Source organism: Lycorma delicatula, chromosome 4, assembly GCF_047948215.1.
Source record: "Lycorma delicatula isolate Av1 chromosome 4, ASM4794821v1, whole genome shotgun sequence".
NCBI lineage: Eukaryota > Metazoa > Arthropoda > Insecta > Hemiptera > Fulgoridae > Lycorma > Lycorma delicatula.
The window spans coordinates 139,115,748-139,134,993 of record NC_134458.1 but is presented as its reverse complement, the minus strand read 5'-3'; the positions used below and the strand labels follow the sequence as shown (position 1 = coordinate 139,134,993).

General features: G+C 34.3%; 1 protein-coding gene across 4 annotated transcripts in view; it reads left to right on the top strand.

Moving 5' to 3' along the window:
- Positions 1–19,246, top strand: part of LOC142323909 (peroxisomal acyl-coenzyme A oxidase 3-like) — a 73,747-nt gene that overhangs the window by 24,505 nt on the left and 29,996 nt on the right. For all 4 annotated transcript variants that reach the window (XM_075364256.1, XM_075364255.1, XM_075364257.1 and 1 more), the window contains exons 7-8: positions 15,130–15,304; positions 15,831–15,946. In XM_075364256.1, coding sequence (XP_075220371.1) covers positions 15,130–15,304; positions 15,831–15,946 — 291 coding nt within the window. The remainder of the gene's footprint in view (positions 1–15,129; positions 15,305–15,830; positions 15,947–19,246) is intronic.

Below are 19,246 nucleotides of genomic sequence, written 5' to 3'. Positions count from 1 at the left end.
CTACACGAATTTAACCGCAGGCCTACAACTGAACATCTAAATTTATACCACAGGGCTAGAGCAGTATGCTGTCAAGCATTCTTGGATGCTAAGAGGAAGTCATAGACGAAGTACATGAACACTACCTCGTGCACTACTCCCACATCTACTGTGTGGGAAAAGATCTGTGCAGTTTGCAGATCACCAAAACAATCTATTTTGGTCTTATTCATGAAGAAGAACTCCTTTCATCATCTTCTGCAGTGGCAAATACCTTAGCAAATTCTTTCTGCTTAGTGTCTCACTTCATCATATAATAACACTTTTATAAGGTACAAGTTACAGGTGGAAGTATTAACGTTAAACATTGGTGATTTGGTTGGCGAATTAAACGCCCCATTTGTATTCAATGATGAGTTGACACACGCACTTAAAAACTCAAGTGACACTTCCTGTAGACTTGACAACATTCGCCTCAGTATGCTGTCACACCTTCTTAATTTGGCGCTACAACATCTACTGAACATTTATAATGGTTTATTCTCTGAACAAGTCTCCCAACTGTCAGAAGTCATTATTGTACCAATACTTAAACCTTTTCTTTTCCTGTTTAGCTTCCAGTAATTACCATTCAGATAATACTTCAGAGGATGAATGAGGATGATATGTATGAGTGTAAATGAAGTGTAGTCTTGTACAGTCTCAGTTCGACCATTCCTGAGATGTATGGTTAATTGAAACCCAACCACCAAAGAACACTGATATCCACAATCTAGTATTCAAATCCTTGTAAAAATAACTGACTTTACTAGGACTTGAACGCTGGAACTCTTGACTTCCAAATCAGCTGATTTGGGAAGACGCGTTCACCACTAGACCAACCCGGCGGGTTACCAATACTTAAACCAAAGACAAAGCAAACCCCTCAAGATACTGCCCTGTCTCCTTGACAAGCATCATATTCAAAGTAATGGAGAGAATGATGAGCTGCAGGCTTACATGGTACTTGGAGAGATCCTTTTGTCTCCAGAACAGTGTAGTTTCTGACAAGGATGATTTTCCATTGACCTTTTAGTTTCATTGGAAACAGCCATTCAAAACACTTTCCTACTCTGTCAGCGCCTCATTGTTATCTTCTCTGATATCAGAAAGGCTTACAACACAGCCTGGTGACGTGGTATTCTAAACACCTTCAAAGAATGGGGAGTTAAGGGAAATATGCTTGCTTTTATTCGGGGTTTCTTAGATCACTGAATGTTCCTTGTTTGTGTGGGAGATTCTCTCTCAGGTTGCGTCATCTTGGAGAATGGAGTGCCTTAAGATAGTGCATTAAGTGCCACCTTATTTTCTATAGCTGTCAACAGTATTACTAAATGTGTGCACCCATCTGTCTCATGTTCTTGTTGACGATTTTGCTACACGCATTGCGTCCTGTTCAACACCCACATCAGAGAGACTACTACAGAACACTATATCTCACCTTGAAGCTTGGTCCAGGGTTACTGGCTTCACCTTTTCACCTGAAAAAACAAAATGTGTAGTCTTTTCTTGGTTGCGGGACCCTTCCACTCTGAAAGTTTTTCTGAACGGAGAGCTTATTGCTATCTCTCATGATGTCAAGTTTTTAGGTGTATTTTTTGATAGCCATCTTACTTGGTTCAAGCACATCAAAGAATTAAAAACAAAATGTTCCAAACTTTTAGATATGATGCGAGTCCTTAGCAACACCAGTTGGGGATCTGATCAGTCATGTATGATATGTTTTTATTATTTCTTAGTTCATTCCTGTTTAGATTATGGTTGCATCACCTACTCTTCAGCCCGTCATACTGTGGTTAAAATGCTGGATGCTGTACATCATGCTTTCCATCGGCTTGCCACAGGTGCATTTAGATCAAACCCTGTTGCAAACTTTCTTGTTGATTGTGGAGAGCCATCACTTTGGGATAGAGGGACCAGCTTTTAGCATCTTGTTTTGCCTGTCTCAAACAACAGCCAAATCACCTGGCTTTTGACCCAGTCCTTGGGAATCCTAATATACGAAGGTGTGAGGACCATCCACATTGTACTGCACCTTTAGGTGTTCATACCCAACATCTGGTGCACCTTATAAATGTTGACACTCCTTCTATTTTTCCAAAACATTTGTGCTCATATCCTCCATGGGGAATCAACTTTATAAATTTTATGTTTGACCTTACGATACACAATAAAGGAACAACACCACCTACTGTCTTCCAGAAAATGTTTCACTATATTCTCTCCAAGATTAACCCAGACGCAGTAGTATACACAGATGGATAGAAACAGAATGATACTGTTGGTTGTGCATTTGTTGTCAATGATAGAACTTACATGTTTGGTCTACTGGTATTATGAGTGTTTACTGCTGAACTATATACTATAAATAAGGTACTATATGCTATGAATATCATTAACTCTAAGTACCGACATATCCTTATTTGTAGCGACTCGTGTAGTGCACTCCAAGCTCCAGAAGACTTTTACTCAAGACATCCTTTGGTCACTGAAATCTATAATGCAATCGCCGAGTTGAACCATTGCAACACATGAGTTTTTGTTGGATTCCTAGCCATGTGGGAATTCCAGATAATGAATGTGCAGATTCCGCTGCTAAAGATGTATGTAATTAACTTCCTTTCACCACTCGTGTTGCTGCTTCTGACTTTGTTAATTGTATAAAACGGTCTCTTTGAGCAAACTGGCAAGGTGGCTGGATGGCTACCATTGATTAAACTCCAGCACATTAAAGATTCTGTGTTGCCATGGGACTCCTCATGCAGAAAAACTCATCGTGAGGAAGTTGTCCTCTGTCGATTCCAGTTAGGACATACCAGTCTCACATGAGTACCTGATGTCAGCAGGACATGCATTCCTATGCGCACGGTGCAACTGCCGCTTGACTGTGCACCACTTACTTGTGGATTGCATATGTTATGAGGTGTTGCGTCATAAATTTAAATTACATAAAAATTTGGCAAATTTATATTTGCCAAATTTTGGGCAATAATAATGAAATTTTAGACTAGGTGTTGCTATTTTTATGAAGTGTTAATATGTTTCACAAAATTAAAATTGTGGTATATATTATTTATGCTGAAGAATTTATTTTAATGTGTTTGTTTTTCTGTTCATTTAATTGTTATGATTTTTATATTTTTTTTATTCTGTATCCGAGAAGGTACCTTTACACCCCTCTTGGACTTCGTTTTAATTATTGATGTTTATTTAAATTGTATTATTTTACTTGTTTCCTTTTAAATAAATTTCACCTTATTAAGTTTCCCTCTGTGATATTAGTTATACATTTTTTAGTGATATTTGTTTTAAGTTTTTTAGTGATATTTTATCTGTGTTATTGTAAGTTTTAGCTTTTTATTACTTTAGTTTTTAACCTAGGTTTAGTTTTTTTATATTTCCTGATATCTGAGTTGGGGCCCTTTATACCCCTCTTGGACTTTTTAAGCTCTTTTTATTTTTAGTTAAATTTTACGTTTTTATTATTACACTTATTTTTAATTTTAATTTTTACGGCTGTGATATTAGTTTTAAGTGTTTTAAAAATAATTTTTTAGCTGTGATATTAGTTGTAAGTTTTTGTTTAATTTTTTTAGTTTTTAAGATAGTTTTTTTTACTATTTATTTTGTTTGTAAAATTTTATTCTGGGCGATGATAATGCCAAAGCGTTTTTTGCCCACCAGAAAACCACAAAAAAAAAATTATATATATATATAATTTTTTTTAATATTATATACACACTTTCTTGTGGAAACGAAACTGCCTTAATTTTGTGCCAGTCACTTTCAAATTGTTCCTTAAAAATAACTCGTCCCAAAATCTCAGTCAAGTTCGTTAATGACCAAAATCAAACCATGCAGGGGCTTTTTTGAAAAAAGAAAATATCGCTATAACTTTCTTATTAAGTAGAATATCGAATTTGTTTGAAGTTCCTACTATTCTTTGAATTAGGGCCTAAAACTTATGTAAGCAAAGTTTTTTGATATCACCAATCATTGGCCTAGGGGGTTGAAAACATGAGGTTCGAAGACAAAAAAAAAAGTCATACTTCCCGTAATAGGCACAGTATCAAATCGGTTTAAAGTTGTCATTATCCTCTAAACATTACAAAAAACTTTTGTCTGAAATAATTTTTGATATGACCAACCCTTGCGGCAAGGAATGACCAAAATGTTGCTGGAATTGTAAGAAGGTGGGGCTTGTGTATGCTAAACATGTTAAACTTTTTTTACATGCAACCATTGTCATATTAAGTAAATTTGAAGTTTTTCTTAACTTTAAGGTGGAAATCTTTTTTATCCCCTACTCAGCACCGGTGAAATCTACTTCCTCTTTCCAATGTGCTGAAAGTGATGTTTTTCAAATCTTCTTTAAATTTTACATTTTAGGAATTATTGTTGGATTAAAAAAACTATGAACACCTTATTTTAAACTTGAAACCAACTTTAAAAAGTTGAATTTGAAGAAAGGTTTGAGAATATATTTTTTAAGCTAGTACTATTTTTTTACTTATTGAGCAAGTATACCTAGAATTGGTATATTAAGGGGAAAAGTATGGTGATCATGTCAAAAATGCAGTGTCAGGATTTTTTGCAAATCTTTGTACTGTAGGGTTCATTGAGTTCATCTAGACTAAAAAACATTTGTTTGTAAGTATGATATGTATGTGTGTTGCACTGCTTTTGGCCTTATTCTCAGGATTGACTGTACCGATTTTCTTCAAATTTGGCACAAATATTTCTATATATGAAGCAATAATCATATAACTTTTTCAAAATTCATTGAGGGAGTTGTGAGAATATCGCAAAAAACAAATTAAAATTTTGTTCAGAGGCATTTTAAAAAAAAACTTTATTAAAGCAAATTTGTTATGAACAATGTATATATAAATAATTAAAAATAATTTTTTTTCAAAAAAATCAACCCCACTTTTTAAAATTGAATTATTTGTTTTTTGTTCTTTTGCTGTATCTCCCTTTGGTTTAAATATTTTTCATATTAGATATTAAAAATATCTTGGATATTAGATTTTTAAAAAAATTTACTTAAGCAGATTTGTTAAGCTTTTCCTATATATGAATATTTTGAGAAAATATTTTCTTAAAATTTATTCCGCACATCTAAAAAATATACATTTTGTTTCTTGACTATAATTCATTTAATTTTTATTATTAAAAAAAAAATTGTATTTTTCTTCATCACTTAAAGGGCTATTAAAATTAAAGTAGCTTTGGCATTCTATTATATTCCAGACCCTCAATGGATTAACTAATTTCTCTTTTGTTAATCCCAATTATTCTGTTTTATTGTAGTGCTGGTTTGCATGTTCTTATCCGGCTTAGCAAAGTTTAATTACATTGAAGTTTATGTATTAAAGGATTATATAATTTCCTACTATCTTTTTTCATCTGCTCTCCCGGGTTGGATCTGCAATCAAGTTTAGCTCAATCCAGGAGAGTATCCTTTAACTCAAACGAACATTCCCACCTACTGGCAGTATGTCCGGCATGGCAGGTCTGCTTGCCGGTTTGGATCTTTTGATTCTTCGATTCACCTGCCTCAAACCACTGGAGAGGAGTGAACTGGGTCCCACCCAGCAGCCAGATTTTGTTCTCTTATCTCCTTTTTTTCCTATCTCGACATTAAAGTCTCTGATCCATTTCTTACAATCTTTCTCTTTAGTTTTTAGGATCCCTGTGACCAGGTTCTCAACTATCCTCCATTATTGTCCTTTAAGCATATATGCTACTGTTGTATCTGGAGTGACATCCAAAACTCGAGCTCTCTCTGTGTTTATCCCATTTGACACATTCAAATATCATATGTTGTGGAGACACAGTTAGCAAATTCTCTCTTTCTAAACCTATACAGGTAGTCATCGAATTCCCCATGGCCAGAGAAGAACTGAGAGATGACCCACCTCTCCATCTTTCCTCTCCAGCTATGGTCTCAATCTTGAGATTAACCTTCATGTCCAGTAACTTGTACGGGTCGTGTTCCACTCTTCCCGCCATTCTTGATATAACAATCTGGCAGTGTCTTGCTCATGCCTTTATAGACTTCCTTTCTTCTCTGGGCCTGGAGGTGAATGGGCAGTACCCCTACCAGTACTACCCCTGCAGTAGCTGTAGAAACAGTTCTATAAGATGATGAAATTTTCAAATTCATTCTTCATTGTAGGGAGTTTGGTCTAATTTTGTTTTTAATGTTAAAAGCCAAAAACCGAGCCAGAGTGTCATACAATATGATGGACATCATTGCTGTGAGGATCAGTCTTGTTTTCATGGCCTTTCGCCCCCATGTGTTTCCCATTAAGCATACTAAAGAGTTAATGGTTTTCTTTGCGTTACATGTGACCATCTCAAGGTGTTTGTTAAATTTTCGTGATTGTTGGAACCAAATCCCCAGATATTTGATGCATTATATCGTTGTGACCTGATAACCATCTATTCTGACATGTATGGGTCTGATTTTACATTTCCCTACCATCATGAGAAGCTGAGTTTTCTTGGGTTTGAAACTTAGTCCTTTGGGTTGGAGCCATCTGCTCACCTGTTTAATCGGTCTATTCGCTCTGTATTTGATGTCTTCTTCTTCATGTCCTGACACTAGCAGTGCTAGGTCGTCTGCATAAGCAATCAGAGACCCCCTCCTGGAACCTCAGCTTCAAAATCCCATTAAATGTAAGGTTCCAAAGGAGGGAGCTCAGTACGGACCCTTGAGGCATCCCACCTTGCATCTGGAATCTAATTTCACCATCTACCGTTGTGCTGAGTAGTTCACGTTTATGTAGGAAGTCACATATCACTGCTCATAAATAATCACTGATCTTTCTGTCTGCCAACTCATTAGCCACTACCATCTACGGTAGACTATTAAAAGCACTGCGAACATCCAGGAGGACCATCAAGAGAATTTTTCTGGCCCTCCTGGTGCCTACTCTGCATGTGTTCATCCATGGTGACTGGGTGAACATATGCCCATGTCACCACCTTCTCAAACTGTCAACCATCATTTCTCCCTTTATGAAACCATATTGGGCTGGCGACAGACCTCCAATAGTGTTAACATTGCTTCAGATTCTGTCAGCAATGAGTCTTTAGTAAAGTTTCCCCACAGTGGACAGAAGACATATCGGTCAATAGGCTGGAATCAGATCATTTGTCTTTGGTTTAGGGACTAGTCTATCTTCCTAGTTTCCATGTCTCTAAGCAGTCTCTGGGATGCTGTCTGGCCCCAAACTTTTATTGGGGCTGATCTGAGAGGCCGCTCAACGAAGCTCATCCACGGAGAAATATCTCATCTTGAAGCATGGTGCAACCACCCAATTTGCTTCTAGCTCAAGCACCAAGCCTCACGTTTGGATGTTTTCGCTGCAGCGCAGAATTCCTTACATGTATTCTTGTAACGAGTTTCTGCTCGTTCAATTTCTTCAGGGTGGTTCCGCTTTGCTCTTTGTAGTTGTCTACGGGCTGCAAGTGTTAGTCTGGTCTCAGGAAAACACTTTCCTGAGACCACCAATAAATGTTTTTTTTTTACGTAGCTCTGATTGGGGTCTAAGTCCATCACACTCCTTCATAACCTGCAAGAATCCATCCAAGTTATGGTCTTTTCTTGCAGTCATTCTTTCCGCAATCGATCTAACAAATGAACTAGTCTGGGGTCATCGTTGGTCTCCATGCGTGGTGGGTCACCTGTATAATCCGATTTCCTAGGTTTATCTCAAAATTCCTAGATGGTCACTAGTAAGATCTTTGTGTAGCACAAGTTGGGTGAATAGGGCAGGTGGGATAAGGCAGTAATTTGATTTGTAGCGTAATAACATGTTAAAACTGTTGCCATATGTGGCATTGCTGTGTAACATAGTCCAACTTCTCGGATCCCGGTACTTGGGCCGGATTCGACAAATGCGACACATCAGGCATTTCATTACTTCCAAATCGAATTTAGAATTCATGGTTTGACCAGTTGCGTGCGCACTTTCACAACGTTTTTATCGTGAACAGCTGTTGACAGCCTCCCGCTTTGTTTGTTGTCATCCAACAACTCTCTACCGTCTTTAAAGTGCTTCCACCACATCTATGTTGTAGTACGAGATGTAGCTTCATCATAGAATGCTTGCTGTATCATAGAATAAGTTTCAATGAAAGATTTTTGAAGTTTAACACAAAATTTTATCAGGCTTCTCTGTTCCATGACACGAGCTCGCACAAGGTCACATGAACACAACATACGTGGCCGAATATAACTCAAGACTGGAGTGACGAAACTTGATGAAATTTTGTACACACACACACACACACACACATACATGTCAAACATCGTACTACATAGTTCCTTGTTTGTCCAAGAGATGGTGTTACTTGTATCAACTACAGAAATTTAGTTTGGGAACTTTTCAGATATAGTGTGTAAAAAACTATAGGGGTTAGGCTGCAGAGCAAGGTCACCTTCAGTATCTCAAGATTTCACCTAATTAAGGTCATATTTTTCTTACGAGGTCAATCCATTTGAAGTGACCCAAGGGAGGTTGCTTGACCGATTCAAAAGAAATTGGAACTTGCCCACTTGTTTTCTACATGTCTCAGAACCTTAAAACTATTTTTTTTTTAAGCAGTTTACCTGTGGCGGCCATTTTTGTTATTGTGCGCACACCTATTTTTGTGATTGTAAGGGTTTATGGAAAAAATCATAACTAAAAAACTATGGAAGGATAAAACACAAAGCAATTTAATAATATTTTCTCAAGATAAAAGATTGGTCCAGTGGTTTATTTACTTTCTTCTTTCTATGAGAAAATAATCAATAAAGTTGAACAAGAAAATTAGTGAAATTTCACTTTTGGTAATTTTTTCAAGTGGCAGGGGTGGCGTAGTTTGAATTTTTTTTATATGTAGGTATATGTTAGTAGTTTTACCAGAAATAATATTAATGGTGATATACTTACCCCTAAACCTTTATGAATTTTTGAAAACTAATTTTTTTTTTAAATTCACATTTTGGCTTCAAATAACTCTGATAGGGCTGGTGATAAAAATCTCAAACTTGCACAACTTGTAGTGCTTTTTTAGATGTTTGTGGCAAATAAATAAATTTCTTGTGTATTGTACTAATAAAAAAGTTATCTCTCAAAAATCATGAAAAACCTGTTAAAAGTGACACTATTTTGACTTGCTGAATAAGTTCACCAAGGGGGTTTCTTGTCTTGCTTGGACTTTATACTTATTACTATAGTTGAAATAGACTTGTTTGAACCATTCAACTGCAATGTTCATTTAACAGCAGGTGCTTGAAGTCAGTTCCAGTTGTCAGAAAAATTCATTTTGCAACATGCTCATTTATGCTTGTTGAATCATTTATCTTTGCAGTTACAGACTGGTTAGTTCAATATTAGTCAGTGACCTGTTCACATCTCTACAGAGTGTCTCAAATTTCATCCTGTATTTGGAAGTGTTTATTGAATAAATAAGTTTCACTTAATATATTTACAAATTTAAAATCAGTTAAATTTTTACATTATTTTCAAGTAATTTCACATAAAACAATGGAAAGACAATGTTCCACAGGAATAATTTATGTGAATGAAGAGTGTCATAAAACAGTGTTTGGTACAAATAACATTACAGCAAGCTCTTAAAGAACACATTTTTCCAAATTTAAATTTAGTTCCTGGAAAGTCTCTTTGTGTTAACTGTTTCAAAAGTATTTTTCTCAGCAGAACAAAGAACTATATGAATGCGAAGACCAAGAGCAATGCATTGCCCCACATCACAATATTGAACAATTGGATGCTGCTTCTAGCATTTTGGTTGTATCAAAGCAAAACGTCAAAGCAAAGTTCTGAGAAAGTTGACGTCACTTGAACTAACTACAGTGATGGATCGTTCTCACACAATTTCAAGAGAATTATCAAAAGAGATATTACAGCTGTTGATTAACCACACTAAAATAATAATCTTTCATTGCTACAAAAATAGGCTATTTCATTGAAGAGTAATTGAAATTTTGCTAAAAGTTATTTTTTCTTCAATAATGTTTATAAAAATAAACCAGTATAAAAATAAAAATGAATTCTTGATGAAAAGATGTAGGCTACTTATTGAGATCCCAGTTTGGGTAATTTTTACAAGCATTTTTGAATCAAAATTGCATTAGGTTACTGGTATTGGTTAAGTTATCATAAAATTATGATCTATCATTAATATTTTAAAAATATTGAAAACATCAACTTCAACAACATAGGGACTAAATATAAAAAATGTAAAATGCAAACAAGACAAGAAGGTCTTGTTTGCATTTTATAAGTGCTCTTGGAGCACTTATTTAGTGAGTCAAAATAGTATCGCTTTTAACAGGTTTTTTATAATTTTTTTATTAGTACAATACACAAGAAACTTATTTATATGCCATAAAATTTACAAAAACACTTCAAGTTGTGCAGATTTGAGATTTTTATCACCAGCCAGCCCTATCAGAGTTATTTGAAGCTAATATTTGAATTTAAAAAAATTAATTTTCAAAAATTCATAAAAGTTTATATCACCATTCATATTATTTTTGGTTAAAACTGCTAACATATACCTACATATAAAGAAATAATTCAAACTGTGTATGCCATCCCTGCCTCTTGAAAAATTACCAAAAGTGAAATTTCATCATATTTCATGTTCAACTTTATTGGTAATTTTCTCATAGAAAGAAAGAGAAAGGTAAATAAATCACTGGACCAATCTTTTAGCTTGAGAAAATATTATTAAATTGTTCGTTTCATACTTCCAAGACCAATAGTTTTTAGTTATGATTTTTTCCATAAACCCTTACAATGACAAAGATAGGTGTGCACACTGTTACAAAAATGGTCGCCACAGGTAAACTGCTTAAATACAAAAGTTTAAAAAAGATAGTTATAAGGTCCTGAAATATCTAGGAAACAAATGGTAAGTTTCAGTTTTTTTTTTGAATTGGTCAAGCAACCAGCTTATGTTTTTTTTGGGACACTTCAAATAGATTGACCCTTAGGCACATTTGTTGACAATTAAAATATTACAATATTTGCAAAATCACACCCTCACTCCAAAGAATTCTGTAGGCTATTTCTATGTTGTGACATCACAGGTGAGCAGAAGAAATAAATAAATGTTAACATCTAAAAGTGTAAAAAAGTAACTGGGTCTCGAACTTGATCACCCAATTGACTCGGTACATGATGTGTTAAGCCTTGCGTCTACACCAGTCTGTCGACCATATAAGCAAATGTTCTATGTAAGTTGTGAAATTACAGTAGTTTAGTTAGTGCTGCTGTTTTTTTTTTTTTTTTTTTTTTCCCCCCTACTCTCTCCGACCGGATATCCAATTAAGTATACTCAGTTGGGGAGAGTGTCCTTTTACTCAAAGGAGGCATCCCCCACCCGCCGGCTGTACGTCCGGCACGGCAGGTTGGTCTCCCTGGTCTCGGATCTTTTGTTTTACATTGCCTGCCTCTAATTCCCCGCTCTAGAGCCAAGGTCCGGCTATGCCGTCCCCCAGCGCCTCAGCAGGGAACCGGGACTCGGTCTTTACGCCTTTGGCCTCTAATCGACAGCGCCAACCCCACAAAGAGCCTAGGCTCCCGCAGGGATGACCCCGCCGACCGGGACTTGGTCTTTTATTTTAACCCAAACTCAAACTCCCCTGGAGTTCACCCCCTTCTCAGGTGCCCGCACACCAAGGCGTACGGGCCCTCAATGGAGTGACTGTCCGCCCTACCCTACTGTTTATACTCCCATTCTTCTGTCTTCATCCTGCTGTTGCCACTAGTACTATCACACCCACGCAAATTAAATATGATATGTGCACATGCTTTAGTTAGAATTATTGAATTAAATAAATGAAAAAACATTATATTTTAATAAAATGATAAATATTTTAAATTAAGTTGTGTGTAAGCCGTGCATCAGAAACAATCCACAGTTGTAGGACTTTCCTGGAACACGACTTTAGCCACGTGATGGGAAAGTGTCCTACAACTGTCAGCTTTTTTTTTTTACTAATATTAATTTTTTTTTTATATGTATAATTGTTTTTTTATGAGAATATTGATTTTTATTTTCTTCTTTTCAAGATTACTGTTTTATTATTTGAATTATTTAAAAATCCTTGGTTACATTTTATGCTATATTTTATAATGTATTTACTATTTTTTTGTAAATTCAAACATCCTATAATATAAATTTAATTTAAATTTCATCAAGAACCACTTTGTAATTCAATAAAATTTTTTAAAATTTAATATTTTGTGATTACTATTATAAATTCTTAATAAATAAGATATAATATATTTATTATGAAAGAAAAAACTTTTCTTCGCTGATAACTCTTTATGCTGAGTCAAGCAATATTCGGGGTTATATGTTGAGAAAGGGAGCTGTATGTAGCCTTTTTAAATCTGAGAGTTGCATTTGATATGGCACCCTAAGAAAATAAGTTTAAAATATATTATAAAAAATAAGTGTATCCAGAAAAATTATCAGGAAGGATAAATTAAAGATATATATATATATATCACTGTGTGGAAGGAAAAGTCCGATATTTGGTTAAAAAATTTAGGAATTCAAATGGGTTCTGACCCAGTAAAACAGGATGGTAGCATCAACCTATTATTAATCATAATTTTAATGGATGTTACTAACTAGTTCAAACTGATTAAAAAGGAGCAAGATTGGGGATTGGAAAATGATTGCGATCCATATGTAGGGGCACATTTCTATATTGTTATTTTGTATTTATATGAAGCAGGTGACAGATAGATGCAATTCTTAATTTTACTAGTTAATTTTACTACTTAATTCTTCTTTCCTTCTTAATGTTTTTTTCCATTCTGTTTTTTTAATTTTATAGAATTGTGATAACTGTAACCATAACAGCCAACCTGATGTGAGTCACAAGTTACTCTCAGAAGTAATGTAACCAAAAATAACAAGTCCCATGCCAGGCTTAACAGGAAAAGTGAGAATGAAGTAGTTTCTGATTACCTTCTTTTTGCTTGAACTCTTGCATATTGGCATGCCAAGCACATATTGGCAAGCACCAGTATGTGAATTGCTGGTAGTATTCACTCCAGGTGACAAATTTCACCAAAGTGAGCAAATCATGCAGGACTGGATGCTTGTTGAATATCATTACTCAGAGAAAGCAACTTGTGACTTGTGCTTGCTTTACCTCTGTGCTTTACATTTGTCATAGCTATAAGAAGATTAGGAAAAATATTGAAAAATAACAAAATATACCCTGTTGCCGAATAAATTTGACAGCACGTGGCACTTAATAACCTTATGGTAGCCCTGAGAAGGGCTGTTGTCATCGAATGGCTTTGATGACTCATAATTCTTAACCTTGTGGTGACCCTGAAAAGGGCCATTTTTTGTGTTAGCTCTGAGAAGAGCTGTTGGGTTCGGAAGCTGGTTTCCGGCGAAGTCAGGGAGTTGCAGCTTGTTCATTGAAGTCAGACCAGATGTCCCCTCAGTGGCAGTTGGGCCCCCACTACAGTGTGACAGTGGTGGCCCCCAGAGCCCCACAGTGTCGGGTTGGCGTCGGTTGTCCTTTGCCAGTATGGTCGAGGCAGTTGTCCCCAAGCAATTCCATGCTGGGTCGGCTCCAGGAGTCCACCGGCCAGGGTGCAGGGAGATTGAAGTGGCTCCCTCGGTGGGCCGGCCAGGCCTGCTGCTCCAGTGGGGATGTTGGTATCCGCTGGGAGGTCCCACGTTGAGGCGGCCAGGGAACTTCTGTCTTCTTCCATCTTCTTCTTGGTCTTCTCCAAGTGATGGTTGACAGTGAATTAAAAATTCACTCTCGTGCATGCTATTTTATTGGAGCCTGAGAGTGGTGGGGCCTCAGTGCTGCTATGGTGGGAGAACTGTGCGGTGGGAGTGATGCTTGTACCAACATGTATATATACTGCACGCCAGCTCACATCTGAGTTGCTACCGTATTCGTCAGCCGATATTAAATTAGGCATGTATGTGGTAACAACCCCTTTTGTCATGAAACAATGTTAATTGTTAATTGAAATTATAAAAATTTTGTTCATTCAGTATTAGTACTTAAATAGATTTTAATAAATACATTATCTTAAATAGATTTACATAAATAAGTTCTTAAAGACTCTCACAATTAAAACAGTTGTTTGCCATTCTATTGCTTTTCTTTCGTAAGTAATAATAACCCTCTCTGGTTGTTCACCATCAAAAACAGAAGAGGCATCCAGTTAATTAAAACTCAACATAGTTTATTTTAAATTTATTGCTTGATAAAAATTCAATTTTTTAATCTTGACATCTCGTGCAGAGGTTCTGAGTTTGAATTCTGGTCAGGCATGGCATCTTTTCATATACCTATTTCCACCAGGCTAATGACCACAGCTGTTGATGCCCACTCTTTCTTAACAAAAAAAATTCAACATTATGTTAAAAATGAAATATAAATTCTAAAATAAACAAAGCACATTAATGAAAATTTAACTAATCTCACTGTCAAATGTCAAAATGTCACCATTTATTTTATTTTGTAATGCATTTTGATTACTCACTATAATTTTCTTTTTTGTGAAGTTTTTAATTAGTAATTTTTTTAAGCTCATTGAATAGTATTTACCCATAGGATAACACCTTAGAATTAATAAAAATTGTAAATTATTCACTTTCAAATTTTATGAAAATTGTCCTTCCGACCTTTCAGAGTAATTATTAATTCAGACTAATATTAAACTAACTATTAAAGACTTTCAGACTAATTATATAGTTCTTGCTTCGCCAAACTTAGGGGTGCCCTAACAGTTCTCCAGAAAAGCAATCTCCACGCAATTTACAATAGTTTTAATTCTCTTTAGTTTGCTCCTTTTTATAACATCATGCATCTTTGTTTTTATTTAGAATCCAGGTTAAAAATATAATCATGTTTGATTAGTAGGTTTAATGTTACCTAAACATGAGCAAATTTTTGCAGATTCAGCATCTGTTGTAATTATAATTTTGTTGAAAATAATTGGAGTTAATGATAGAGGCAGGTTATTTAATGACAGTATACACAGTATTCTGTTAATTTATGCACTGATTGAATATTTTTCATTGTTTAAGGTAAGACTAGCACACATGCAATAGTGTATGCCAATCTTATAACTCCAGATAAGAAACATTATGGACTACATACGTTTGTTACTCCTATACGCTGTACAAAAACATTATTACCATTTCCTGGAGTTATCGTTGGTGATATGGGTGAAAAAATAGGCTTAAATGGTGTGGACAATGGGTATGTATTTGTGTAATTATTAGAACGAAATCTAGAATTTAATATCATTTAAAGTCATTTTTAATTTAAAAAAAAAAGGTTGATTTATTCGATGGTTGAAGTTTGTTTTCTTAGGTTATGTAGTGATGTTAAACTTTTGGATACATTCTCCTTTTAAATTATTAAAATATTATATTTCTTTAACGAATCATTACTTTATTTTCTTTCTGGTCTAATTATTTTATATTTGTGTTTACTTCATTTGTTTTATAAATCCTTTAAATTTCAACATGCTGCATCCTTCGATTTTCATGGGACATTCCATACAGAAAAGTCAGGTTGTATGGAGGGTGGGGTGACAGCTTACTTTCCTGCTGAAAACCTCTGATGTTAGTGTTGGTTAATAACGATGTGTCTTATGTACCTACTGAAAAACTTAATTATTTTGTGATACATATTTATAAAGAACAGTTCAGTTCAGTAAATTAGACACTTAAAAAATTAACACTTTTAAAATTACAGTTGAATGTTAATTATTTTGTTCCAGATTTGTCATGTTCCAAAACTACCGTATACCCAAGGAATGTCTTTTAAACCGAACAGGAGATGTTTTACCGGATGGGACTTATACAAGTCCTTATAAAGATCCTAATAAGAGATTTGGTATGTATTTCCTTTTTTTCAGTATATTTCATTTGAACAGTTATGATAAAAAACTGTTTTTTCATTCATCAAAAATGTTAATCATCAGTATTTGTTATTGCAAACAAAAAAAAGTTTTTTATGGTTGTACCCCCTTCTCCCTGTGAGTTTCAAGAAAGAAGCAACCTTCTAGTTAATCTAGTTACTAGCTTTCTAGTTCTAGCTTAACAGCTTTTATTTTCAGTATGGCTTCACTGATAAGTCAGTAGTAGCTGACACAATTTACATGGTTTCTGATCAAGAAAAGGTCAAATATTGAAAAGAATGAATGCTCCACTTATTTAAGGGACTGCCTCTGACTGGAGTAAACTTTAATTTGAGCAAATTGAATAGTTAATGATGTTGTTTATATGAAGTGATGTGCAAACGTTCCTGAAATATAACACTAAATGTGGTCACATTATACCTGGGTTTTATTTACCACTAAAGTAGCATTACCTCCAATTTCACTTGACTCTCTCCTATCATATTGGTTCTTCACTCCCTTCAATTTGATTTTCAAACTGTGGAAGAGAAAGGAGTTTCATAGAGTCAAGGTGAGCAAATATGATGAATGAGAAACAATTATCAAGTTGTTTTTTTTTACCAAAAACTGCTCATGATGAAAGCAGTGTCACTTGTTGTGATGAAGGGTTATTCTTATGTTCTTCTATATCTTTCCTTAGCTGCCTTAGGATAGCACGATAGAATTGTACTATATTTGTTTGACCAGGAAGTACAAACTCCTCATGGATATGGATAATCCCATCAGTGTTGATAAAACAAATCAGTAAGGATTTGATATTCCTCTTCCCAACTTATGAACTTTCTTTGGGTAAGTTAAGTTTGAGCTCTTCCACTGAGAAGATTGCTGCTTATTTCCAGAGTCATATCCATCAACCAGTTTTCATCACCTGACCTGAAATGACCTTAGATGAACCCTAGAAATGAAATCTGGGTCAGTTCGAAACAGTGCTGTTTCTGTTTGTCATTCAGCAGTCATGGCATGGACTTGGCAGCAATCCTGATTTTCTTTATTACAAATATAGAGTTTATAGATTGCTTATTATTTTTTATTTTTTTTTTTATTAGAAATCTCATCCATCCTTGTTATAAATTTCTATTTAAAAAATGTAATAAGATGGATGGGTAAATAATAAAGTGAAATAGAGCTTTTCTCATCGTAAGTTTTTGTTTACAGTTTATGTGTTTAAATTGATTTATGAAATTTGAGCATGAATAAAATCGAAACTTTTTTCATACTCTTGTATGAATACTCTTTTATGTTGTTACATCTTTAAAAAGTCAACCAAAAACGTATGATTTCTGCCTGCTTTTTTTTCTGGAAAATGTGGAAACAAAACTTGCAGGATGAGATTGTCTCAACTAAAAATAAATTAATTTATCAAACATGGTTACCGCTGATATGTTTAATAAATTATTAAAAAAGTGAAAATCCACCTTACCAGCAAATTAAGTGTGTCTCTTTAGATCTTTCAGTCCTTAGATGATCATCAGAGGAATAGAATAATATTATAAATTAAAGTCAAAAAATTAAAATGATGAAGCAGTCATGTCTGTTTAATTCATAACAGTCTTATATTATTTTTTTATTCTCCTGGTAATGGTCTAAGGACTGAAAGATCTAGAGAAACACATTTAATTTGCTGGTAAGGTGGATTTTCACTTTTTTAATAATTTAAAAATAAATGGTTTCTATGTATAAAACTGAAGCTTATTTTATGAAATATATGACATCTATTAAAGATTTTTTTTTAAATTATGGATAAATTTTAGAAAGCTCCAGCCTTGTAGTGGAAACATTTTGTTGTGATTTATTTACAGAGGATTTAGACAGAAAAAATTTATAATAGTAATTAAATAACTAGCTTAGGATATTTTTTTTAAATTTGTAATGGAAGTTCAGTACTTTTCTTGCAGAAGTAGTTTTTTGTGATTTACTCACCTGAGAGTGCATTAGAGATTTTAGGAGACAAAAATTAAAGTAAATACAATTTGAAACATTTTTTATATGAAACATCTTTCACAGTTTTGACCAAGGATTCTTTTTTGGGTAATGTTTAAAGTTGGTAAATTTTTTATTGATTGATTCAGGTTATGAATAGGAGGGTCTGACTTTATCCAGTACCTGAGCTACTATTTTCGCTATTCTTTTTTTTTTTTACAAATACTTTCTTTTACCAAGAACTGCTGTCCTTCCAGGCACAAGAAAGTGCTAACATGGGTCAGCACCAGTGCAGCTGATACAACTAGCATGTCATTACACAAGGAATAGAGTATGAGGAAAGGGAAGATTCCCCAGAAACAACTTAGTACCAAGAGAAATATTGTATAATTCAACTAGTATATGTACTTTGTGCTAGTACTTATGTATGCACACATGCTCACACACACACACACAATCTTTTCCAAACATTTTACTGTAGTTTTAAAAGTTGTGTACCTTGTTGCTTAATACATTTTCATTGTAGTGTAACAGCCAGGTAACAAGCTAGGTGGGAGTAGTTGTTAATGACATCAAATCCAGTTGAGCAAATAATGACTTTTTATTCTTCACTAATATCCAAAATATAGTGAATTCAGGGGGGTGTAGAAACCACCCATACCCACTACTTGGGTGGTGGCAGAACTCCTATGTTTCTACTACTTTTACAACTTCAAAATATTCAACGATACAAAAAAAAAAAACAAAACAATTAAAATAGGGATTAATTCTACAAGTAATAGTTAAATTATAAATCTCTCAAAAATAATCTATAAAAATAAAATGAATTATTTATTCATCAGTATACTTAACTTCAATGGAATTTAACATTCTACCCATTCAACACATTTTTTCATACATTTTTATGGCTTCAACAAAAGTTGTGGCTTCAAAATGTAACTATTTTTCATATTCTAAAAATAAAAGGTAATTTCTAATTCAGTACAGAACAAAAACACTGATTATGTGTAATAGTTGCTGTCAACAGAATATAAAAGTAATACTTGCTTATTTAAAGAATACAAAATACACTTAACATATTTCAATCAGCTATGTTAATTACTCTTCAAAAACTCAGCTTTCATTTCATTTTTGGAAGACAAAAAGAATCCAATAAAAAAGAAAGCACCATGATTGTACAATAGATTAAGATTCAGAATACAAAATAAAAATGAAGAACAGAGAACTGTAATTTATAAAAAAAACAAATCACCAGTTCATTTTTGTAACTCAAAGAACAGGTTTGTTGAACATTTTTTAATAAAAAAATGAAAACA